Source organism: Triticum aestivum, chromosome 5B (genome assembly GCF_018294505.1).
Source record: "Triticum aestivum cultivar Chinese Spring chromosome 5B, IWGSC CS RefSeq v2.1, whole genome shotgun sequence".
Taxonomy (NCBI): domain Eukaryota; kingdom Viridiplantae; phylum Streptophyta; class Magnoliopsida; order Poales; family Poaceae; genus Triticum; species Triticum aestivum.
In genome coordinates this window covers 323,192,109-323,217,405 of record NC_057807.1, presented here as the reverse complement: position 1 = coordinate 323,217,405, position 25,297 = coordinate 323,192,109, and the positions used below count along the sequence as shown (strand labels likewise).

General features: G+C 46.3%; 1 protein-coding gene and 1 non-coding gene across 2 annotated transcripts; one reads left to right on the top strand and one right to left on the bottom strand.

The window, feature by feature from the left end:
• Window positions 1–8,347: 8,347 nt before the first annotated feature.
• Window positions 8,348–8,418, bottom strand: TRNAC-GCA (transfer RNA cysteine (anticodon GCA)). The gene has a single exon. It is a non-coding gene; the product is annotated as a tRNA-Cys (tRNA).
• Window positions 8,419–10,316: 1,898 nt separating this feature from the next.
• Window positions 10,317–15,198, top strand: LOC123111638 (brassinosteroid LRR receptor kinase BRL1). The gene is made up of 2 exons (XM_044532462.1): window positions 10,317–10,620; window positions 11,027–15,198. Exon 2 carries the CDS (start codon window positions 11,180–11,182, stop codon window positions 14,825–14,827), a length of 3,648 nt encoding a protein of 1,215 aa, XP_044388397.1. The 5' UTR covers window positions 10,317–10,620; window positions 11,027–11,179; the 3' UTR covers window positions 14,828–15,198.
• The last annotated feature ends 10,099 nt before the right edge of the window (window positions 15,199–25,297 follow it).

Here is a 25,297-nt window from a genome sequence, read left to right as displayed (position 1 = left end):
CAACACAAAACTCAACAGAAAAGTCGTAAGCTCCGTTAGTATAAGAAAATAAATCACCACTTAGGTACTGTTGTGAACTCATTATAAATTCATATTTGTGTAATATCTACTGTATTCCAACTTCTCTATGGTTCATACCCTCCGATACTACTCATAGATTAATCAAAATAAGCAAACAACACATAGAAAACAGAATTTGTCAAAAACAGAACAGTGTGTACTAATCTATATCATTCGAGTACTTCGGTAACTCCAAAAATTCTACCAAATTAGGAACTAATAAGAAATTTGTGTACAAATCCAGAGAAAAAGGAATCAGATCAAAAGCACGTTTCTGTGAATTATTAAAACTAATTTACTGGTGCAAAAGTTTCTGATTTTCAGCAGGGTCAACACAACTATCACCGTAAGCTATCCTAAAGGTCACTTGGCACTTTATTGAAACAAAATCTATAAAACATGATTACTACAGTATCATAATCATGTGGACACACAAAAACAGTAAGGGTAAATATCGGGTTGTCTCTCAACAAGCGCTTTTCTTTAATGCCTTTCTAGCTAGGCATGATGATGGCAATGATGCTCACATAAAAGATAAGAATTGGAACATAAAGAGAGCATCATGAAAAATATTACTAGCACATTTAAGCATAACCCACTTCCTATGCATAGGAATTTTGTGAGCAAACAACTTATGGGAACCATAATCAACTAGCATAGGAAGGCAAAACAAGCATAGCTTCAAGATTTTCAACACATAGAGAGGAAACTTGATATTATTGCAATTCCTACAAGCATATGTTCCTCCCTCATAATAATTTTCAGTAGCATCATGAATGAATTCAACAATATAACCAGCACATAAAGCATTCTTTTCATGATCTACTTGCAAAGAAATTTTACTACTCTCCACATAAGCAAGTTTATTCTTTATGGCATACGTATCATCAAAATAATTATCATAAATAGGAGGCATGCTTTCATCATAATAAAATTGCTCATCAAAACTTGGGGGACAAAAAAATATCATATTCATCAAACATAGATTCCCCAAGCTTGTGGCTTTGCATATCATTAGCATCATGGATATTCAAGGAATTCATACTAACAACATTGCAATCATGCTCATCATACAAAGATCTAGTACCAAACATTTTAATGCATTGTTCTTCTAGCAATTGAGCACAATTTTCCTTTCCATCATTCTCATGAAAGATATTAAAAAGATGAAGTGTATGAGGCAAACTCAATTCCTTTTTTTGTAATTTTCTTTTATAGACTAAACTAGTGAAAACAAGAAACTAAAAGATTCAATTGCAAGATCTAAAGATATACCTTCAAGCACTCACCTCCCCGGCAATGGCGCCAAAAAAGAGCTTGATGTCTACTACGCAACCTTCTCCTTGTAGACGTTGTTGGGCCTCCAAGTGCAGAGGTTTGTTGGATAGTAGAAAATTTTCCTCAAGTGGATGACCTAAGGTTTATCAATCCGTGGGAGGCGTAGGATGAAGATGGTCTCTCTCAAACAACCCTGCAACCAAATAACAAAGAGTCTCTTGTGTCCCCAACACACCCAATACAATGGCAAATTGTATACGTGCACTAGTTCAGCGAAGAGATGGTGATACAAGTGCAATATGGATAGTAGATATAGGTTTTTGTAATCTGAAAATATAAAAACAGCAAGGTAACTAATGATAAAAGTGAGCACAAACGGTATTGCAATGCTAGGAAACAAGGCCTAGGGTTCATACTTTCAGTAGTGAAAGTTCTCTCAACAATAATAACATACTTGGATCATATAACTATCCCTCAACATGCAACAAAGAGTCAATCCAAAGTCACTAATAGCGGAGAACAAACGAAGAGATTATTGTAGGGTACGAAACCACCTCAAAGTTATCCTTTCTGATCGATCTATTCAAGAGTAGGTAGTAAAATAACATGAAGCTATTCTTTCTGTTCGATCTATCATATAGTTCGTACTAGAATAACACCTTAAGACACAAATCAGCCAAAACCCTAATGTCACCTAGATACTCCAATGTCACCTCAAGTATCCGTGGGCATGATTATATGATATGCATCACACAATCTCAAATTAATCTATTCAACCAACACAAAGTACTTCAAAGAGTGCCCCAAAGTTTCTAGCGAAGAGTCAAAGACGAAAACGTGTGCCAACCCCTATGCATAAGTTCATTAAACCCCCAAGTTTATCACCAAAACATACATCAAGTAGATCACGTGAATATCCCATTGTCACCACAGATAAGCACGACAAGACATACATGAAGTGTTCTCAAATCCTTAAAGACTCAATCCGACAAGACAACTTCAAGGGAAAAACTCAATCCATTACAAGAGAGTAGAGGGGGAGAAACATCATAAGATCTAACTATAATAGCAAAGCTCGCGATACATCAAGATCATGCCAAATCATGAACACGAGAGAGAGAGAGAGAGATCAAACACATAGCTACTGGTACATACCCTTAGCCCCGAGGGTGAACTACTCCCTCCTCGTCATGGAGAGCGCCAGCATGATGAAGATGGCGACTGGTGAGGGATCCTCCCCCTCCGGTAGGGTACCAGAACAGGGTCTCGATTGGTTTTTGGTGGCTACAGAGGCTGGCGGCGGCGGAACTCCTGATCTATTATGTTCCTCAATGTTTTTAGGGTATATGGACATATATAGGAGAAAGAAGTCGGTCAGGGGGGCCACGAGGGACCCACGAGGGTGGGGGCGCCCAAGGGGTAGGGCGCACCTCCCTGCCTCGTGGCTTCCTCGTTGCTTCTCTGATGTATACTCCAAGTCTCCTGGATTGCTTCCGTTCCAAAAATAACTCTCCCGAAGGTTTCATTCCGTTTGGACTCCGTTTGATATTCCTTTTCTTCGAAACACTGAAATAGGCAAGAAAACAACAATTTGGGCTGGGCCTCCGGCTAATAGGTTAGTGCCAAAAATAATATAAAAGTGTATAATAAAGCCCATAAACATCCAAAACAGGTAATATAATAGCTTGAATGCTTCATAAATTATAGATACGTTGGAGACGTATCAAGGATCCCAAAACAAGTTACTAATGTACCATGCTATTATGTGAGACAGGCATCCATGTTGGCAGCTACTGCTCAAGCTACAAAGGTTTCCGAGCTTAGTTGGATACTTAGATTAGCCGATGAGGAGCTTGACCGCGTCAATAAGCGGTTTGATGAAACGCAATGTATGCGGAACTTACATACCAGAAGTGATATGTGTATTGATTCTTTTAACTTTTTGAATTTTATGATTATAATCATAGTTGGCGTGGCCGACATTGAATCCCTCAAAAGCGCGCTTGCCCAAGCCAAGAAGGAGGCAGAGGCGAATAAGGTGGACGCTGACAAGGCGGCGAAAGAGCTGGAGGCGGAGCAAACTGCCCGCCGCCAACATGAAGCTCGGGTGGCCGAAGTCGAGCAAGAGCTCAAGGACACTATTACCAAGTGCGAGTCCTTGGAGCAGAAGACTTCAGACCAAGCATCTGAACTTGCCAAGACTCTCCGAGATATCAAGGAGGCCCGGGTTGAGTCCCAGAGTGCCCACCAGGAGATCCAGCAGGCAAGGCAGATAGCAGCTGGTAAGGTTTTTCTTCTGCAGAGTAAATTTCAAGTAAGAGATATATCTTGCTGACCCAAGTTTGGAGTTCTCCTAGTGCGTTTGCGGATCTGCCGAGCAGTGTTGCTGATGCCGCAGAGTTCTTCCGAGCTGGAGAGGGGAGCTCGACGGAGAAGCTATTCTGGTCACAGTACCTTACGCCAAAGCATCTGGCACCCCTCAGTGATCAGCTAAAGCAGCTGACCGAGCTGCATAGGGTGGCCGGGTTGGCCATGAAGGATGTAATAGTCCGACTTTGGCCAATCGAGCCCATGCCCAGCATCTACTTTGGACTCGTGAAGCGTCTAGTTGACGCACTTCCCCGGATTGACGCCATAAAGTGGTCAGACTGCATAGAAGGTGCCCAGATGGCCTTCGCCCGCATTAAGATGCAATGGGAGAAGATGAAGGCCACCGAAATTGCAACCGCAGGACCGCCTGAGGGAGTCCTAGGTTCGGGGGTCCTCAGGTGTTCGGCCCAGGAGTGTGGGCCGAGTTGCATGGGCCGTGCAGGATCAAGCTGAAGATTATCTACCGAGTCCGGATGAGGCTTCTCAATGCGTGGAAGGTGAGAATAGAGTCCGGAAGTTTCCCTAACTGTTAAACTAACCTTGAGAGATTACTTGTAGGTGATCATTGAGGACACACCTACACTTGAGAGATTACTTGTAGTTGATCAAGAAGGTCCAACAAGAATCAATGTCATTTCTACGCCAAAATTGATAGTGGTGGGCTACTCATCTGACAAATACTCCGAACTTGTTATTGGATCCGCACCCGTTCAGGTACAACAGTCGCCTTCTACCTCTCCTTCTACAAATTAACATCATTTCTAATTTTGAAGATGTTTGTTCGTCTGTCATCCAGAAAATGATTCCGACAAGCTTGACCCCAAAACTGCGCACAATGAAGGTCTTGGCACTAGAATCTATTGGCCCCAACCTGGAGCAAGTTGTCAGTTTCCTGAGATGCTTTATGTGCCTGGAGAAGATATATATCGAGGTGATGTTCCGTTCCTGTTAAATGTTAACCATAAGGGAGTTCAATTTGTGATACCTTTTTTCCAAGTTTACAATGACTATGTGCTATGATTTCTGAAGGATTCTTTTGGAGGACTTCAGTACATACATGTCCCTCCCCCATATTGGTTGCTTGATCCATATGGTTACAATCCATAAGCATTTCCCATTTGGATTCATCTGTACTAGTTTTATTAGGGAACTTTTCATCCACTCCAACCTCTTGTGAAGAAGGCTACATTTTTATAGAATGTAATCAAATGCCCATTTAATCATGTCAGATCGATGATGGCATGTTAGTGCATTTTACAAATCCTGCAAACCAAATAGGCATGTAGTAGTGTTCAAAACTGCATGTAGGCACTAACATGTTTTCTTCTTTTGCAGATAAGATTAGGCCCAGTGGTGGATAATGTGATACGATACAACAATCACGTCGAATGCCTAGATCTGCATCTTTCAAAAATTACTTTGAACTCCTATCGAGGGACCTTACCGGAGATTATATTTGCCAGGTTCTTTGTTATCAGAGCAAGGGTGCTGAAGGTAATGAGATTTTCCCTACATTTATTTTGAAAAAATGAATGGTTTGTTGATCAGCGTCGGCGCCTGCAGTAGAATGGAATAGGCTCCGAAAATGCTGAATTTCATTTTGGAACTTCAGATGACAGGGCAAGCGGAAGTCATCGTGTCGACCCCATACATGACTTCTCAGTGGCTAACCCCTTTGTAAAAATTATGAGGTTTCGAAACCAGACTTAGAAGTGGTAATATTAGTTTGAACCTCTCTGATATCCATGTTCAGCGGATCAGTGCGAGTGTTTGCAGCTGATGAGCTGAATTTCATTTCTAATATCAGTTTGAACCTTGTAATCTTTGAATTTGAGCCATATAACTCTGGAATTTGAACCTTGTAATATTTCGAGCTATTGTGGTACAATCGTTGAAATGGCATCGTATGAGACTCGTATATTGGTAGCACATTTTGACCTTAATATGCAATGGTCTTAGATTTTATTAACCATTCTCGAATTTGTTTACTTGTCGGCCTCAAAGCAAACGATCTGTATAGCTAACTCGACTGCAATCTTCAACATTATTGCACACAGTTGGTTTCTTCAACCATGTGCCCTGTAGAGCGCAGAATTAATTATCGCACTTGAGTGTCCATCATCACCCTTCTGTGTAACTTTGACCTCATCACCCACGGGTAAACTTATGACCGAAGTCATTCCACACACTTCGGTTTTACAAAGCTTTTTGCCAATACACGCCCATGATTTGTCCCTCTTCTAGCCGACGCATGGCCAAACTAGCTGGGCGGGAAGCTCGTGCGGTAGCGCGGGAACATGCTCACCGACGATACATTTGGCGCCTCTTCGAGCCCATGCATGGTCAAAAGAAACGCGTGTGGTGCGGTGTTGTCAAGCATGCACTGGAATCATCCGCTATGAACACTGTGACAAGATGTGATGATTACAGGCCATCGGCCCCCATTTATTACATCGGCCATTTAACCCTTGTGTCTCTTCAACCTTTCGATCGCGCTCCACCATTACAAGAAGCACACCCACCACGACAAATTCTTAGAGGGTATCCTGTGCGGCTCCAATGGCGCTCCGAGCGGCTGCCGACGACGAGCGGCAGTTCACCATGCATGCCGTGGTGGACACCCACAGAAGGTTCACGAACCTCTCGGTGGTGTACACCAATGACCCGGTTTGGGTGGAGCACTCCATCCACATCATGGAGTTGTTACTTGCCGAGGAGAAGTACAAGGTGGTCGGGTTCGACCTCGAGTACACCCGCACTTGTGTCGGGTCTCGTCCCAAGGTCGTCATTGCCCAGATGTGCGTGCGCCACCACGTCCTCCTCTACCACTACTGCCTGGCCACAAGCCCTTGCGAGCGTTTCGCCTGGTTTGTCAACATCCCCCACTACATGTTTGCTATGGTGCACACCACCAACGATGTAAAGGTGCTCAAGAATTCGGGCATCACTTGCCAGAATCTTGTTGACATCCAGGGCCAATACAAGATCTGGGCAGCAAGGAGCATGAGAAGGACTCACTGGTTCACCTCGCCGAGGCCATCATCGACCCCTATTACAGAGACATGAAGGATTCTCGCAACAAGGACAAGCGTGCCTGTCACTCGGTCTGGACAGAGAAACTTGACAAAGCTCATGTCGTGTACGCGGACAAGGAGGCATACACGAGCTACGACATGTATAGGCGGATCATTGACATGGGGAAGTGCCTCCTTCCCCAAAACAGCCAGGGATCCAGCCGAAAGTAGAGCAATGGCAAGCGTCGTCGCAACAATAAGTAGATGATTTGATCCTCGTTTCTCCTAGTTTAGTATGCATGTAATTGCTTACTTTGGTGTGTGGAAATGTTATGTGTGTAGTCACTTGTATAATTGTATGATTAATTTGGTTATGCAATGCTGTTTTTTAAGTATATATGTTGATGCTCTGTAGACAGAGCGTAGATGTTGTGCGGACAAAGAAAATCATATCACACACGGACTAAACAATGGAACCCGTCGGTGATGTTTTCATCAATCACTCACAATTATATACCAGCAATCGTTTGCTCACAACACACACGACTTGTTAACATGAATCGTCTGTGTTGTTATCGGTCTTCCCACACGTTTCTGATTACAGACCTATTTACCGCGTACCACACACATTTTGTTAAGTTGAACCGTTTATGTTCTCTTCGCTCAACGCAAACAGTTCATCCGAGTGAATTGTATGCCGTATATCACGCACACCTTGTTCTGGCTGACCGTTCTTTTGTGTTTCCTAATCACAAACAGTTCATCCGAGTGAACCGTATGCTGTATATTGCACACATCTTCATCTGGCTGCCTGTTTCTTTTGTTTCGCCTCATCGCAAACAGTTTATTGAACTGAACCGTATGCCCCTCATCTCACACGCAACTAAATTCTGAGCCGTGTTTGATGCATCCGTCATCGCAAATGTTTTGCATCTTTTTTGACTTTTTACACCACTGTTTGTGATAATTGCATCGCACACAGTCTCGTTGAAGGGTCTTTGATCGTAGTGTCGTGTTAGCAGCATCCTGCAGTAATGGCTGTTATTTTTTGACCGACTTAACACCAAAGACATGATTGTCAGACGCCACTGGAGGCTGTCTGAGGATGATAATTTGTGTGTCATTTGTGCTGCCTAGGTTTATGAAGACATGCTTCACCTTTTCTTTAACTGCAATTTTCAGTTTCAGAGTCTGGAATTACCCGGGGATTGACTGGACAAGTGGCAATGATATTCAACAATGTATCTCACACGCAAGGAACTCCTTCGGGCATCCTTTCTTCTTTGAGGTGATGCTCACAACTGCTTGGAACATCCGGATCTTGCACAATGGAAGGACTTTCATAGGGGAAAGAGCATCCTTTTGCTGTTTGAAAATGTAATTTTGTACATGATGTAACTCTTTTGTCTCATAGGTTAGCTTCTCCCACCAGAGATAAGCTCCTGGCTTGGGGTAACTCTCTAATTTAGATGATAGGTAACCCTAGTTTGAGGATAGAACTATGGTATGGTTTCTCTAAACCCAGTATTGGCAGGCCCAGTTACTTTCTTGCCCGGACTTATGCGAAGTAAAAATTTATCGAATTCGATCAACACTATAAAAAAAACCTAAGTATTTTATTGATCAGGCGGCACCCAGATTTGAACTGGGGATAAAGGATTTGCAGTCCCCTGCCTTACTGCTTGGCCATGCCGCCAAAAAAATCCGATCAAAAATCTAGAAAACAGCAAGTATTCATCCACGTTTACTTACGAAAAGCCCCTTTCTTTTATTCTGAATATAAGTATAGTTAAGTAGCCCTCTATTTAGATGTAACTTCTGTAATTCAGACTTTTTCTTTGTTTGATTTTGGAATAAAAGGTTGTGGGGCTTTGCCTCACAGTAGTTAGTTTCAAAAAGAATTACAATATGGATAGGAACATCACTTGTGGAATTCAGTAAAGTGATACCATTATTACATCGCATATTGTAACACAATATTGCTCGTTGTACAATAACTTAATTTGGTCTTCCTCCTTGAGTTAGATAATATCATATTTTGCTACCGAATTTCACATGTATCTATATATCATTTCCATATAATTTTCTTGAAAACTTATAAGTACTAGATCATGAGTATATGATCCTAGGATAAGGAAATTTCTATTCACTAGGGAAATACTTGATTCGAATGAGCATACAAAATAGGTTGGAGTGAATGCCGAAATTCATATCATTCTTTTTGTGAGGAAAAGGCTTTGTATTACTCCATCATGTCGTAATCATCCTTACAAAGATGGGGACGAGAGAAGGCGTTTTACTCCATCATGTGGTAATCCTCCTTACAAAGATGGGGACGAGAGAAGGTGTATTACTCCATCATGTGGTAATCCTCCTTACAAAGATGGGGACGAGAGAAGGCGTATTACTCCATCATGTGGTAATCCTCCTTACAAAGATGGGGACCAGAGAAAGCCCCGACCAGATAAAACCCGCCGTACACGGCTCAAGACTACTAATGTTCCGAGTTTGACTGATACGAGCAATATGTATCTCGCTTCCCTCTTGAAACAAAAACTTCACCTCTTGGACCAACATTGCGTGAGGAAACCTATCAACACTCGAAGATGACCTTCGCTGCCTCAAGGCAGTCTGACTCCAGGATAATGGGAAGCGATGACCATTGTAACGCTTGGGCAAGGCCCTCGATGATCTCGTGCAATTCAAACTATAGAGCATCAACGTAGAAACAGAGAAATGAAAGGAGGGGAACATGATGTCACCTAGATGTCCTTGAGGGACCATTCCGCAGCCCCTGAGCCATCCGACTAGATGTAGGAGCCATTTTGGGGGCCATGGAAATTTCTATCAAACAGAGGCAGAAGAATTTAGGTCGCACCATTCATTTGTTCTGAAGGACATCTAGCCACTTTGATTTATAAAACACTGTTTTTTATAGAAAAGACAAGATTGCAGTGTTTTACCCAATCCAACCCTAATGGATTTGAGGAGATGATTTCTTTTCCTATAAAAATGTAGTGCGAAAAATTCATACAAAAAATCCCTATTAAGATTTATTTTTTTGTTCTATGATCCAGATCTACTATAGAAGTTCACAGAAAGTACAACGCATCCCAGAAGTAATAAAAATTATAACGAGGGATCCCTATCAAAATAAAGGAACACACATACTCCAGCCCTACAAAAAATGCAGGATTTTCCCGTCACAGAAATGGAATCAACGTGAAAGAAATCCCCGGTGCCCCAAACGTGTGGTCCGTGCCTGGGAGCAGGAGATGATGCCCAAAAGCCGGGCTCGCTCGCTCGGGGGAATCAAATCCCAGGTTTGACCGGACTCAGCCTCACTCGGACGCTGAGCTGAAGAGACCCCCACACACATGCATGCCAAGGAAAGAAAGAAGAAGAAAATAAAGCGAGCATTTGGATTTTGGAGCACCCAAACCAACTCAACCATTTCCAATTTTCCATCCAGCCCCTCGGCGGGAGCGAGTAATTACCCTTGGAAACCCGCGCAGCCTCCCCCCGTTCTCCTGCGAATAAACAACTCGGCGCCCCCCTTCTTTTCGGGCTAAATTGCCGTCGCAAGCAAACAAGCCCCGTGGAGGGGAGGCTGCTCGCTAAACTAATGGCGGTTGAGTAGCGCGCCGGAGCTCTGTCTCTCCCTCCCTCCCTCCCCTGCTACTCCTACTTAAATAGTCAAGTGTAGGCCTGTGTGTGCTTCCTCTGCTTCTGCTTCTGCTTCTTCCTCGTCCAGCACCATCTCTCTTCCCTTCCCTTCCCTTGTCCTCGCCTGCGCGATTCTTGCGGCACCTAGATTCTCCACCTGTGGGATCGCTTCGTCCATTTCGTTCTTGATGAGGTTTCAGCTTCAGGCGCCCTACTTCTCCTCCTCGCCAAGGTGCGGGACTCTCCTAATCATTCCGGGCTCCCCTCTCTTTATTATGTTGCTTCTTGGTTTCGTTGCAGCCAATGTTTCGCTGGGCTTTTGTTGGCTTGAAGGTTGCAATTGGGCTTTTTTGGCTGGGACATGTTTGTGATTTGCGTCCGAATTGGAGCTCGTTTCTTGCAAGGATTCGTTCCATGGGTTCTATCCAGTCTCAGACGTTTTGGGTTTTGGGGGTTTAGTGCGTTGAATTTGGCCCAAGAATTACGCATTTGCTCCCGTTGTTCTTGCGTGCTTTCCCCTGCCAAGATTCCTTACGTTCTCCTTTTTTTTTGTTCTTTGTGCACGAGCAAATTGTGCTGCCAATTCGGGTCGAGTTTGCTTCCCTAACCGATGAGCTGAAATTTGGACGAATTTGCAGGGAAATCGCGACCCATATCTTCTCCGTCGACATGTGAAGCCACCCAAGAAGACGGCAGCACGCAACGCCCACCGCCGCCGGAGGCATCTCCTGTTTTCTCCTCCTTCCTTGCAAGAATCGACGGCTGCGAATTGACGCAGAGGACCAGAAGCCATGTCGGCCTCCCCGCCCTTCACGGTGGCCTTCTTCTCCTTCTTGCTCCTGCTGCTTCGGTTGCTGGCGCCCGCCATTGCCGACGCCGGCGAGGCGGCGGCGCTGCTCGCCTTCAGGCGCGCGTCCGTGGTGGACGACCCGCGCGGCGCTCTCACCAACTGGGCCTCCGGTGCCGCCGGCAACTCCACCGCGCCCTGCTCGTGGGCCGGCGTCACGTGCGCGCCGCCGCTCGACGGCCGGGTCGTCGCCCTCAACCTCAGCGGCATGGACCTCGCCGGCGACCTTCGGCTCGGTGCGCTCCTTGCCCTCCCGGCGCTGCAGCGTCTCGATTTGCGCCGCAATGCCTTCTACGGCAACCTCTCGCACGCGCCGCCGTCATCGTCGTCGTGCGCGCTCGTGGAGGTGGACATATCCTCGAACGCCTTCAACGGGACGCTGCCCCCGGCGTTCCTGTCGTCCTGCGGCGCGCTGCGGTTCCTGAACCTGTCGAGGAACGCCCTCGCCGGCGGTGGGTTCCCGTTTCCGTCGTCGCTGCGGTCGCTCGACCTGTCGCGTAACCACCTGGAGGACGCCGGCCTGCTCAACTACTCCTTCGCCGGCTGCCATGGCCTGCGCTACCTCAACCTCTCGGCCAACCTCTTCACGGGCCGGCTGCCGGAGCTGGCGTCCTGCAGCGTGGTCACCACGCTCGACGTGTCGTGGAACCAGATCTCAGGCGCGCTCCCCGCCGAGTTCATGGCGACCGCGCCGGCCAACTTGACGTACCTGAGCATTGCCCGAAACAACCTAACCGGTGATGTCTCTGGGTACAACTTCGGCGTGTGCGGCAACCTGACGGTGCTTGATTGGTCCAACAATGTCCTAAGCAGCACCGGATTGCCGCCGAGTCTCGCCAACTGCCGGCGCCTTGAGTCTCTCGACATGTCAGGGAACAAGCTTCTCTCCGGCTCAATACCGACCTTCTTCACCGAACTCCCTTCTCTGAAGAGACTGGCATTGGCCGGCAACGAGTTCGCCGGCCCGATACCGGAGGAGCTGAGCCAGCTGTGCGGCAGAATCGTCGATCTGGACCTGTCGAGCAACCGGCTGGTCGGTGGCTTGCCGGCGAGCTTTGCAAAATGCAGCTCCCTCGAGGTGCTCGACCTCAGAGCGAACCAGCTCTCTGGAGACTTTGTGGCCAGCGTCGTCAGCACCATCTCCTCGCTCCGCGTGCTGCGGCTTGCATTCAACAACATCACCGGCGCGAACCCGCTGCCGGCGCTCGCGGCGGGGTGCCCATTGCTGGAGGAGATCGACCTCGGGTCCAACGAGCTCGACGGAGAACTCATGCCGGACCTGTGCTCATCACTGCCTTCTCTGAAGAAGCTGTTCCTCCCAAACAACTACCTCAACGGCACTGTGCCGACGTCGCTCGGCAACTGCGCTAACCTGGAGTCCATTGATCTGAGCTTCAATTTCCTGGTTGGTCAGATCCCGCCAGAAGTAATCACTCTGCCGAAGCTGGTCGATCTGGTCATGTGGGCGAATGGCCTGTCCGGCGCGATACCGGACATCCTATGTTCCAATGGCACCGCGCTGGCGACACTGGTGATAAGCTACAACAACTTCACCGGAGGCATCCCGCCGTCCATCACAAGCTGCGTGAACCTCATCTGGGTGTCGCTGTCGGCCAACCGTCTCACCGGGGGCGTGCCGCCGGGCTTCTCCAAGCTCCAGAAGCTGGCCATCCTGCAGCTCAACAAGAACCAGCTCTCCGGGCGCGTGCCGGCGGAGCTCGGCAGGTGCAACAACCTCATATGGCTGGACCTCAACAGCAACGGCTTCACCGGCACGATACCCTCGGAGCTGGCAGCCCAGGCGGGGCTCGTTCCGGAGGGGATCGTGTCAGGGAAGGAGTTCGTCTTCCTCCGCAACGAGGCCGGCAACATCTGCCCCGGCGCCGGACTGCTCTTCGAGTTCTTTGGCATCCGGCCAGAGCGCTTGACCGGGTTCACCCCCGCGGTGCGCATGTGCCCAGTCACCAGGATTTACACGGGCACCACGGTATACACATTCAGCAGCAATGGCAGTATGATCTTCCTCGACCTCTCGTACAACGGCCTCACCGGCGAGATACCGGACAGCCTCGGGAGCATGGCGTACCTCGTCGTCCTCAACTTGGGGCACAATGAGCTCAGCGGCAAGATACCGGAGGCATTTTCAGGGCTGGAACTGATGGGCGCCATGGACCTGTCAAACAATCACCTCGTTGGCGGCATACCCTCAGGTTTTGGTAGCCTGCATTTCCTCGTTGACTTCGACGTCTCCAACAACAACCTCACCGGTCCGATCCCTTCCTCCGGCCAGCTCACCACCTTCCAGCCGGCCCGGTACGGGAACAACTCTGGTCTCTGTGGCATTCCTCTGCCGCCATGCGGGCACAGTGCGGGAGGGGGGAGCGGAGGAGGAGGTTCACATGATGGGAGGAGGAAGGTGATCGGGGCGAGCATACTCGTCGGAGTGGCGCTCTCGGTGCTCATTCTCCTCCTGCTCTTGGTCACGCTCTGCAAGCTCTGGAAGAGCCAGAAGACCGAGGAGATCAGAACCGGGTACATCGAGAGCCTCCCGACGTCCGGCGCCACGAGCTGGAAGCTGTCCGGCGTCGAGGAGCCACTGAGCATCAACGTGGCAACATTCGAGAAGCCGCTGAGGAAGCTCACCTTCGCGCACCTCCTCGAGGCCACCAATGGCTTCAGCGCCGAGACCCTCGTGGGCTCGGGGGGTTTTGGCGAGGTTTACAAGGCCAGGCTCAAGGACGGCTGCGTCGTGGCCATCAAGAAGCTCATCCATTACACGGGCCAGGGCGACAGGGAGTTCACGGCGGAGATGGAGACCATCGGCAAGATCAAGCACCGCAACCTCGTCCCGCTGCTCGGGTACTGCAAGGTCGGCGACGAGCGGCTCCTCGTGTACGAGTACATGAAGCACGGCAGCTTGGACGTGGTGCTCCATGAAAACGACGACAAGGCCATGGTGAAGCTCGACTGGGCGGCGAGGAAGAAGATCGCCATCGGGTCGGCGAGGGGCCTGGCCTTCCTCCATCACAGCTGCATCCCCCACATCATCCACCGGGACATGAAGTCGAGCAACGTGCTCCTGGACAACAACCTCGACGCCCGGGTGTCGGACTTCGGGATGGCGAGGCTGATGAACGCGCTGGACACGCATCTGAGCGTGAGCACGCTGGCGGGCACGCCCGGGTACGTCCCGCCGGAGTACTACCAGAGCTTCCGGTGCACCACCAAAGGCGACGTCTACAGCTATGGCGTCGTGCTCCTGGAGCTCCTCACCGGGAAGAAGCCGATCGACCCGACCGAGTTCGGCGACAACAACCTGGTCGGCTGGGTGAAGCAGATGCTCAAGGACAACAAGGGCGGCGAGATCTTCGACCCGACGCTGACCGACACCAAGTCCGGGGAGGCCGAGCTCGATCAGTACCTGAAGATCGCTTCCGAGTGCCTGGATGACCGGCCGGCCAGAAGGCCTACCATGATCCAGGTCATGGCAATGTTCAAGGAGCTGCAGCTTGACTCCGACAGCGACTTCCTCGACGGCTTCTCGATCAACTCCTCAACCATAGATGAATCGGCAGAGAAATCATCGTCGTAATGTTTTCCTTTTCTTGTTCTTTTTTTCATGCTCTGGAGGGATAGAACAGCGAGATAGCTCAATCATTTTAGGTTACAAAAAAAGGTCGTAGTGTCCTCCAATTCACTGGGGGAGGTTGTACTTTTGTGGTTCCACTCTCTGTATATAAGAGTCCAAAGTATGAAGAGGGACATGAAGGTAGTACTCCCTCCGTTCGGAATTACTTGTCTCGAAAATGAATGTATGTAGAACTAAAATACATCTAGATACATCCATTTCTGCGACAAGTAATTCCAAACGGATGGAGTAGCTTTTATATTTGCAGTAGTTGCAGGAAAAGGATCAATCTTATTGCTCGTGTTTCAGCATCAATCTTGCTCAAGTTCTTTTCAGTTGCATGTCTCAGACTGTCATGTGTACTTTTACCTACCAGAATCAGTTATTTGGAAGAATTGACTGTGTTGTTCTTGACTGTGTTGTTGCTGTCAGTTTATGATTGACACTTTGCAGGCGGTGGTAGTGAACAAAAAGAGAGAGAGATCCAGAAGATGTTACGTCCATGGCAGGCCATGCAAGTCATTATCTCATTTTCTATTGTGTATGTGCTTGACCGGGCGGCGTTGTCGTCTTTCCTTGACAAAACAAAATCTGTAGCCGATGGTGCTGATGTCAGTGAGCACAGGAATGCCGGCTCAGGGCGTTGAAAAATCCAGCCCCTAGATCTTGTGGGCAGTAGCACCACCTGAATCATGGATGTACTTTGTCAGGTTTTGATTTGTCTGCTTGCTGAATGATTGCTGTGGTGACGAAGCTGGGCAACAGAAATTAAAGGAGCTGTTCAGTTCTGCGACTCTCTCTGGTACTCGTATTCTGTCTGCTGACAGGGCCTGAGACGGATGTAGCAGACATCTCGAGCAGGTGGTTGTGGACAAACTGAAGAGCAGGAGGAGATAAGGTCTGAATCATATGGCAAGAGGGCGAAAGTATTTCACAAACTAAACTGTTTCTGAAAGTATTTTACACAACTGACTCTTTTGTGCAGCGCAGCGCCTTGCTGTCGGGCGCTGCATATAAAAGGTCAGCTGGGTGAAATACTCTTAAAAACAATCTAGTTTGTGAAATACTTTCGCCCTGAGGTTAAATTTGTTCATTTTGCTGAATCATATGCTGTACATTTTTCTTCCGTGGTTGCATGGGGTAGGATTTGCCAGCTCATCTTGGCATCCCATCTTTTCTCTAAAGCTTGGCATTTGATATTCTACATAGAAGCTTCCTATTGTTTTGTAAGACTATATTCCTCCTCTTTCAAAGACCCTGGTGCATGCTCAAGTCTTGCGAGGATCTATTATGTCAAAAGGGGGTTTCTGGTGTGTGTGTGTGTGTGTTCATTCATACTGAAACACTCTCCTTTGCATCGGCAGCTTTCGTTTCGTTTGTTGGCTTTTCTGCTGTCAAAGGTGGTTACGGCTTCTCTTCTGATTCAGCACATACTTTTGGACTTTGAACGCACGGGTTGCTTGCTGACCCTTAGACGGAGGATTAGGACCAAAGCTGTAGGAGTTGTATTACAGAATTGTCAAGTAGGGATGGCATTTTTTTCCCGACGAAGTCAAGTAGGGCATGGCATGTCGATTTTTGTTTTGTTGAATAATAAACTCTATAAAGACAGTAATCATGCACCTTTATCCACCCAGACGGGAACAAGGAACGAAAAGAGCTCCAAGCCAGGCCAGATGAGCAAGCAAGCCAGCAGGCAGGGCGAGCATCGCTTTCGTGCCCGCTCAGCGCATTGTTTTCAAAGGGATTTGGTGTTAGGCAGCTGAGCTAACCAGCAGGATAACAATGGAGACATGCGTGCGTGCGCGCGTACGTTACGTCCACACGTGTGCGTTGTAAAATCAGGGGCCATGAATGAATGATGATAATAGCAGTTGATTTGGACGCATGGTGCGTGTGCATGCGCGACTTGTTCAGTTTTGTTTCTTGTGTTCCGTTTTTCTGTCTGTCTAGCAGACAAGGGGAGCGCCCGTGGAGGAGGAAGGGCATCATGGCTGCATGCTATGATGAGGCAAATCTGGCAAATGGCAACCCCAGGCCCAGCTCATGTGTAGTGTAGCCCAGCTCATGTGTAGTGTAGACAATTAGAGCCAGCCCCAGCTGGTGCCATCATCTCTCTCTTACACGAGCACACACACACGGTGCAAATGTGGAAACAAATGCCACTTGGCATGCTTTTCCCAGACATTTAGCCTGTGGCTACAGCTGTAGTACCAGAGAAAGAACTGCACACTATGTAATTGTTAGAAGCAGAGAGAAACGAATCACTGAATTGTCTTAGTCTGAATTAGTAAACCGCATGTCCCTGTCTGCTTACTTGCCTGATGAGGCTTCCAATCTTGTCCTCTGATGATGATATTACTCTTGCGGGCCAGTCATCCATGATGCACGCGAGCCATACTTGACGCTGGTGACATGCCCTCACTTCTGCTAGCGAAAGCCAAGAGGATATATATATATATATATATATATATATATATATACCACAAAGCAGATTTGTATCAGATGTTGCCCAGGTGTTAGAAATAAATGGGCTTTACCCATTAACAAATTTTGAAATCTCAAACGAGCCCATTGAAAAAATGCCAAATGGTGATGTGGTGCTAAAGTTTAGTCCCATACCGCTAGTTGAGAAAGTGTTGGACCTCTTTATATGGTGGCTTCTGTTCACAACTCTAAGTGATGCATTGAGGAAAGAAATAGGAGACCACACACGCGCACTCGCTTGCCTGCCGGCTTGCCGGGGAGGCATGTGCACGCGACACGCGCATGAATGGTCCGCCAAAATCCGATATATTGCCTTCAGGGGTGCATCTTTCTTTTTATTTTTGCCATTTTTATTTTTTGATGTCTTGGTAGACAAGTTAATTACTTCCTTGTACCGATAAGTGTATGAGTTAGAATCCAAGTCGGTTTGAGATCGTGATCGTGACATAATACCGCCTCTAATGCTTTATATATAATGCTACCAAAGATACATCAAAAACACCTAGGGTTTTGCCTCATCTCGCAACTTGCGCCGCCACCATAGTCTACTATACCCCGAACGCCAGTGTGCATCGGTGTGCAGGAGAGCAGGTCTCCGGCACTGTTCATCCATGCGATCTTGTACTAGAAGAGGACGAATTAGATTTTTGGGAAGCGCTTTGCACGACTGCTCAAGTTCATCATCACGGGTCATCTTCCATCAAAGACGGGCGGTGCTACTCATCGTCATCTCCGTCGCCGACATCGCATCAACATCATCGCTCCCACAGCAACCAACGAACAGTACATTCATCGTGATTTGTTCATGTCCCTATCTGCTGTTGCTGCTTCATGTGCGATGTTGTTGTGCATGTTTTCCTCTTCACCTAGTATGCTGGATTGTTGCATGCTAATTTCTTCTATAGTTACGAATTATTTACTGAAATTAGTCATGAATTTGCCTAATATTCTAACAATCCTTTAAGGCATGTTGCCAACCTGCCTTACAACTTTGAGAGGTTTGCATCTTCACCTAGAGACGGTCACATATTACTCTTCTCAGTTAACCAATAGCTTGTTTTTTCCACGTCCTAATTCACAGGATCTTCGATCACAAAGGTTGAGTTACTACTATGGTGTAATATCTATGGGTCTCATACCCATCTCCCTCGATGCAATATTTATCATATTTCATAATAGTCCCTTTGTGAAGAGATTTCCAAGGTTTTGTCGGTTTGAATATACGTACAATTGTTATTCCGGAGTTTCTCAATTTCCTAATAGATTTCAAACGTATCTTCACGTGTCTTGATGACTTCGCATTGTCCTTAGAATTTTTCACTTTAGCGATAACCGTTTGGTTGTCACAATTCATAAGAATAGTCGATAGAGATTTTTCAACCACAGGCAAGTCCATAAAGAGCTCGCGCAACCATTCTGCCTCAACAGTGGCCGTGTCTAAAGCAGTTAGTTCTACTTCCATATTTGACCTCGTCAATATGGTCTGCTTGCAAGAACTCCATGACACTGCGCCACCTCAATGAGTAAATACATACCCACTTGTGGCATATAGTACATCAACATCAGAGATAGTTCGAAGCACTATATCCTTCTAACACAATAGGATGCCCTGAATAGTGAATTCCATAACTCATACTACCTCTCAGATAGCGCAAGACCTTTCTAGTGCCATGGATATTATTATGTTTACATCAATTAGTTCATCCTTTCTCAATATTTATACCGTAAAAAATTACATGATAAACATGCTAGGTAGCATTCAACATAAAAAAAAATATGTTTTTACCGTTTACCTACTCGAGGACGAGCAAGAATTAAGCTTCGGGATGTTGATACGTCTCTGACGTATCTATACTTTTTGATTGTCTCATGCTATTATATTATCAATCTTAGATACTTAATATGGAATTTTATATCATTTTTGGAACCAGCCTATTAACTCAGTGCTAGTGTCAGTTGTTGTTTTCTGCTTGTTTTTGGTTTTATAGAAAATCTATACCAACCGGAGTCTAAACACGATGAAACTTTTGGCAATTTTTTTCTAGACATAAGAGACCCTAGAAGCTTCGAGGGAGGGCCAGGAGACCTACGATGAGACGGCAAGGCAACAAGGCGCGCCCTAGGGTAGCAAGTGCTCGAACTTTGATATGGAATCCCACCATGATCCACACCACACACATGCCAAGATGAATCCACCTTTTGGTCAAATGCCTCTCATTGTCGGTGGAAATTGTAAACTTTGCGGGCTAACGAATGGGCACGTCGCTGATAACCGCACGAGGGAGAGTGTCCGAGAGGACCACCAATGCATGCATGTGGCCCGAACATTGTGTATGAAAGGGATGTGTAATGCTTTAAATAACCAATTCACAACTTTGATGTGGCAGATATGACTCACAAAATGATCAATAATCCCACACGGAGGTTCACGACTCGTAGTGTACTGCCGGACCACCACACACCCCACCCCCCCCCCCCCACACACACATAGACACACACATCCCGCACCACCACAGCCACTCCGAGGCATGTCAAACTTTTTCTGCAGTGAACATGTGACCAAAGGCGGAGTGTCGTGTTAAAATTTAAAAAAACAGCCATCATTGGACCGTTTTTATACATTGATTGATTTCCTAGGGATTTAATGTGCAAAAATCAAATTTGAGCTACATGTGCACCAAAATGGGTTGCAAAATCATATGTGTCCCTGGGTGCATGTTTCCCTATGCTAGAGATTTCAAAATATTGAGAATATTTTTATTTATTTTTAGTAAATCCAAAACTTAGTTGAAATTCATGAAATTTATCGTGGTGTCATATATGGACACCATTAGACTGTGATATTGTAATTTTTTTCGTCAATGAGACCCGTTTTGATATAATCTTCTTACAAACGGGAGGTTATTAAAAACGGGCAATCAATATCTCATACGGATTATTTATTCGGACCGTGTGCGTTAGACTGTGTCATGCTTCAGTTAAGCCGTAAAGCGGTAGAATGAATCATGAATAAACCAAAAAATATACGTGCTGCCACACGCCCCATGTGCCGTGCGAGCAGGCGTGAGTTGACGGAACGCATGCGAGCAGTCTGCCATGCAGGCATACCGGGTGGCGTGCATGCAGGTGTGCGTATTGACGGGAGGCGTGCAAGTAGCTGTGTGAAAGGATGGTAGGAATGGCAGAAGTCCGCCGCGCAGGCTCACTGGGAGGCGAGACAACTTTTGACCGCCGCCTGCCTCGCTCCCACTGATCCGTATTAATTGCGCGCCCGAGCCACCGGCCATAATAGGCGGTCGCACCCCCGGTCCACAGTGGTCATCAACATCTGCACTCTGGAGTGTATGAGGATGTCGCCAAAGCGCACCATCGGAGGGAATGGCGACGCCGGAGCTGGTGAAGCACCCGCGCAACGCGTGAAGCTGGGGACAGAGGTTGCCATAGCCATCGACGAGGTCTCACACGGGCAGCAACACGGCCTTGACTTCGTCGGCACCGTCGTGCCCCCCAGCCGGAGTAGGAGGTCAAGTACAACTCAGGCAATGACTGTGACTCCGACAGAAAACCGATTAGTCATCTATATACCCATTTGTGCGGCAAACATATCATGTGTTTTCTCTCGTTACACCCCCCACCCTCTATAATTTTTTTGGAATACAAATCCTATGGTTATGTTCTCTCCGTCCATGAAATCAGAGTAATTAAGATCCTTAGATGCACGTAGCGTATTGATTGTTTGAATGTTATCCGTATAGAGTTAGTGATTAATTGTTTGTTCTGTACAATTTTTTTTGCTAATAATCCGACTAGGGTTCGCTTGCGTGCTAATAATTCATGGCCAGATCTTGAGAATTGATTTTGAATGTCCTACATATATGTTGTGCCTTTTTTCTTCTAGATCTTGAAAATTGATTTTGAATGTCGTACATGCATGTTTCTACCATTTTTTCTTTCAGATTGATATGTACACAGATGAGGCTCCGGCCAGCGCCGCCACCGGATGTAGATCTTGGACCCGGCTGCACGGCCAGAAGCGGCCACGCCCCCTGGACCTGAGGAACCAGTAGAATATCCGGCGGACCGCATCAACGATCTCCCGGATGACATCCTTAGGGAGATCATCTCCCTTCTCCCCACCAAGGATGGCTGCCGCACACAAGTCCTCGCATCTCGGTGGCGCACTTTATGGCGCGCTGCTCCTCTTAATCTCGACTATCGTCAGCTATCTATCGATGATGATTCTAAACTGCCTGGAGCCAGCATCTCCTCCTAGTAGGGCTCCGTTCAACGCATCTGCATCTCGGCATGCTACCTGCTGGACATACCCTTCATGGTGACCGCCTGGCTGACATCCCGTCAATTCGCTTGAGTTCTACCATGACTATGTATATAACATACCACGAACCAATGTATCTATGCCCTCACCACCGATGTCCATCTCGTGGTTTTCCTCCTCTCTCCACACAGCCACCTTCCCCCGGTGCCATCTAGCAGACAATCTGGTACAAATGCTTTGACTCCCACTGCTAAAAAAACTTGTGTTTGTGCTGGTTGATCTGTCGAAGGACGCACTGCACAACATCATCCACTCGAGCTGCCCTGCCCTAGAGCGCTTGCTGCTTGTTTTTGGAATAGAAATTCGTATCCGTTGTCTCAAAATAAAGTCGCCCCACCTTTTAAGCATGGGAATTTGTTTTTTTGACATGATCTCATCATCGAAGATGCCCCTTCACTTCAAAGGTTGCTTCTTGATTCTATTATAGTACCTTCGCAAATAATTGTAGTCTCTGCGCCTAAACTAGAGACCTTGGGTGCAATTCGTGATCCTTTTAGATGGTTCAAGATGGTGTTTGGCTCCACACCTATTGAGGTATTGTATATTATTCACGTAAACTTTTGTAATCTGCTTTTTTCATTTGTGCGCATAAGTATCATCTTGGAGTACACTTTTGGTACTAATATTATGTTCTATGCTCAATGAAGAGCTTGTCCATCCTATCAGTGGTGGTGGATTCTATCAAGACCTTAGATATCAGTATGTGGTGTTTTGATCTGAACATGATTATTGCCTTGCTGCAATGCTTTCCATGTCTAGAGAATTTGTATGTAAAGGTGATGATTTCACGCACATTGAAAGCCGATGTATAATATACTATAATTAATCATTCCGCTATCACTCTTTCAACATAATCTTTTTTAGACATTAACTGTTTTCAATCTTCATCTCTATTTAAGCACTAACACATGGAGAAAAAAGTATAACCAATCGATGGTTCAAGAAGCACCGGGCTTTTCTCAGATCTCATGACATTCATTTGAAGACAGTAACGCTGGAAGGATATGCATCCAACAATGCAAACACTAGCTTTGTCACATTCTTCATGTTGAATGCGAGGGCACTATTGTCCGCGAGGATTAAGTTTTTCGACAAGAAATTTCTTACGGCTGCAAGTGTTGAACAACATAAAAAGAAGTTTCAGATGGACCTAAGGGCTTTTGATCATGCTCGGCTTCTATTTACAACAGATTGTCATCATGGACCAGTAGAATTTCTGGCCCTGGATCTTGATTTCATGGATCAAACCGATCCATTTGATTGTGACTGCCAAAAACTTTGGTTGAGTTAGATGTCATTGTCATGTTCAATATGGTTTTTGTCTAAACCTGATGAGCAATTAATCCTTGTGCTTTTGTACTGTTTGTAAGCTGCAGTTAGATATTGTTTCCCTTTTCAACTTGGCTTTGACCCATATTTTCTTTCATACCGGGCCAATGGCTTGCCATTTCTTTAATTAACACATAAATATTATCAGCATTCACAACATAGGGAAAGAACCTCACTCTTGTGGGATCCTTGAGATCTTTGTTCATTACAGAACTGCAAGTTCTTAGTGCCCACCAGCACCCACAAACTTATTTTCAGCTAGCACACCAAATGGGCTGTAATTCTTAATAAGAAAAGCTGCATGGTAGTGAAAGATTTGGATTTTTCATTTGGGACCCATGAGGAAAAAGCCTATCCAGGGCGGTGCTGACTCGACAGTAAACATTGAGAAACCTGGTTTTAAAATTACTATAAATCCAAAACTTGCCTCAAAATCATGAAACTTGGCATGGTGTTTTGACATAGCACCAACATGTTGTGGTAAAAAATTAGTCAAATTTGGGACAGGTTTTGGTACAAACTTCTTACAAACTGGAGTTTCTCTCAAAAAGGCTCATGGTTCCGAGAAGGAGCTTGTCCCCTATGTGTGCGAAACGACATACGCTGTCTCTTCCCGCCTTGATTTATTTTACAGAGGCAACATGCAACTATAGTAGCGTCGTCCTAAAATATGAAATTATGCATGGTTCCTTTTGCCTTTTTATACATTATTTGAGTTCACTCTAGGAATTTAATATACTTTGGTGTGTGCAAAGTCATGTGTGTACTAGACACATATATAATTGGATGTTCAATCTGTTTATGGAATGAAGTCCTTATAAGTTATATGTACATATGATGTTGTTCCGTGTGCAATGACATCGCACACGGACCATACCAGGGAACCCGTCGGTGATGATTTCATCAATTGCTGACAATTGTATACCACCAAGCGTTTGCCCACAACACACACGGCTTATTAGCAGCAATCGTCTGTATTATTATTGATCTTCGCACACATTTCTGATTATAGACCTGTTTGCCACGTATCACACATATCTTGTTAAATTGAACCATTTTCCTTCTCTTGGCTCAAAGCAAACAGTTCATCCAAGTGAACCGTATGCCGTATATCACACACACCTTGATCTGGCTAACCATTTCTTTTACGTTGCCTAATCACAAACAGTTCATCCAAGTGAACCATATGATGTATATCGTACACACCTTCATCTGGCTGCCCGTTTCTTTTGTTCCTCCTCATTGCAAACAGTTAATTGAACTGAACCGTATGCCCTGCATCGCACACGCAACTAAAATTTTAACTGTGTTTGATGCATCCGTCATCACAAACTTTTTGCACCTTTTGACAGTTTTTTACACCACCGTTTGCGATTATTGCATCGCACACAGTTTCATCGAAGGGTCTCTAATCGTAGTGTCGCGTTAGCAGCATCCTGCTGTAGTGTCTCTCTTATTTTACAAGATTTACATGAAGAGGGGGAATGCCAGAAACTGGAATTCTGGACCGGAAAGGAGAAAATTTGAAATACCTATTCTCTACAACTCCAAAAGTCCTAAAAATTTACGGAGAATTATTTTGGAATGTATAAAAATTATTGGGCAAAGAAACTACTAGAGGGACCCACCAGGTGGCCACAAGCCTGGGGGCGCGTCCTACCCCCCTGGGCGCGCCCCCAGGGCTTGTGGCCCCCTTGCCCATCATCTGATGCCCCTCTTCTACTATATGAAAGGTTTTGACATAGAAAAAAATAAGGAGGAATCTTTCGGGAGAAGCGCCGCCGTTTCGAGGTGGAAACTGGGCAGGAGCAATCTAGAGCTCCGACGTAGCGGTTCTGCCGGGGAAACTTCCCTCCGGGAGGGGGAAATCGAAGCCATTGTCATCCCTAACGATCCTCTCATCGGGGGACGGTCAATCTCCATCAACATTGTGACCAACACCATCTCCTATCAAACCCTAGTTCATCTCTTGTATCGAATCTTTGCCTCGGAACCTCAGATTGGTACCTGTAGGTTGCTAGTAGTGTTGATTACTCCTTGTAGTTGATGCTAGTTGGTTTATTTGGTGGAAGATCATATGTTCAGATCCTTAATGATATTCAATACCCCTCTAATCTTGAACATGAACATGCTTTGTGTGTAGTTACTTTTGTTCCTGAGGACATCGGAGAAGTCTTGTTATAAGTAATCATGTGTGAGGGAGTCCTAGATTAAGGGGTGCTCGGACAGCCAGACTATATACTTTGGCCGGACTATTGGACTATGAAGATACGGGATTGAAG

Bases quoted from the DNA above. Each gene is read 5' to 3' on its own strand.
- LOC123111638 (XM_044532462.1), top strand. From the start codon at position 11,180: ATGTCGGCCTCCCCGCCCTTCACGGTGGCCTTCTTCTCCTTCTTGCTC.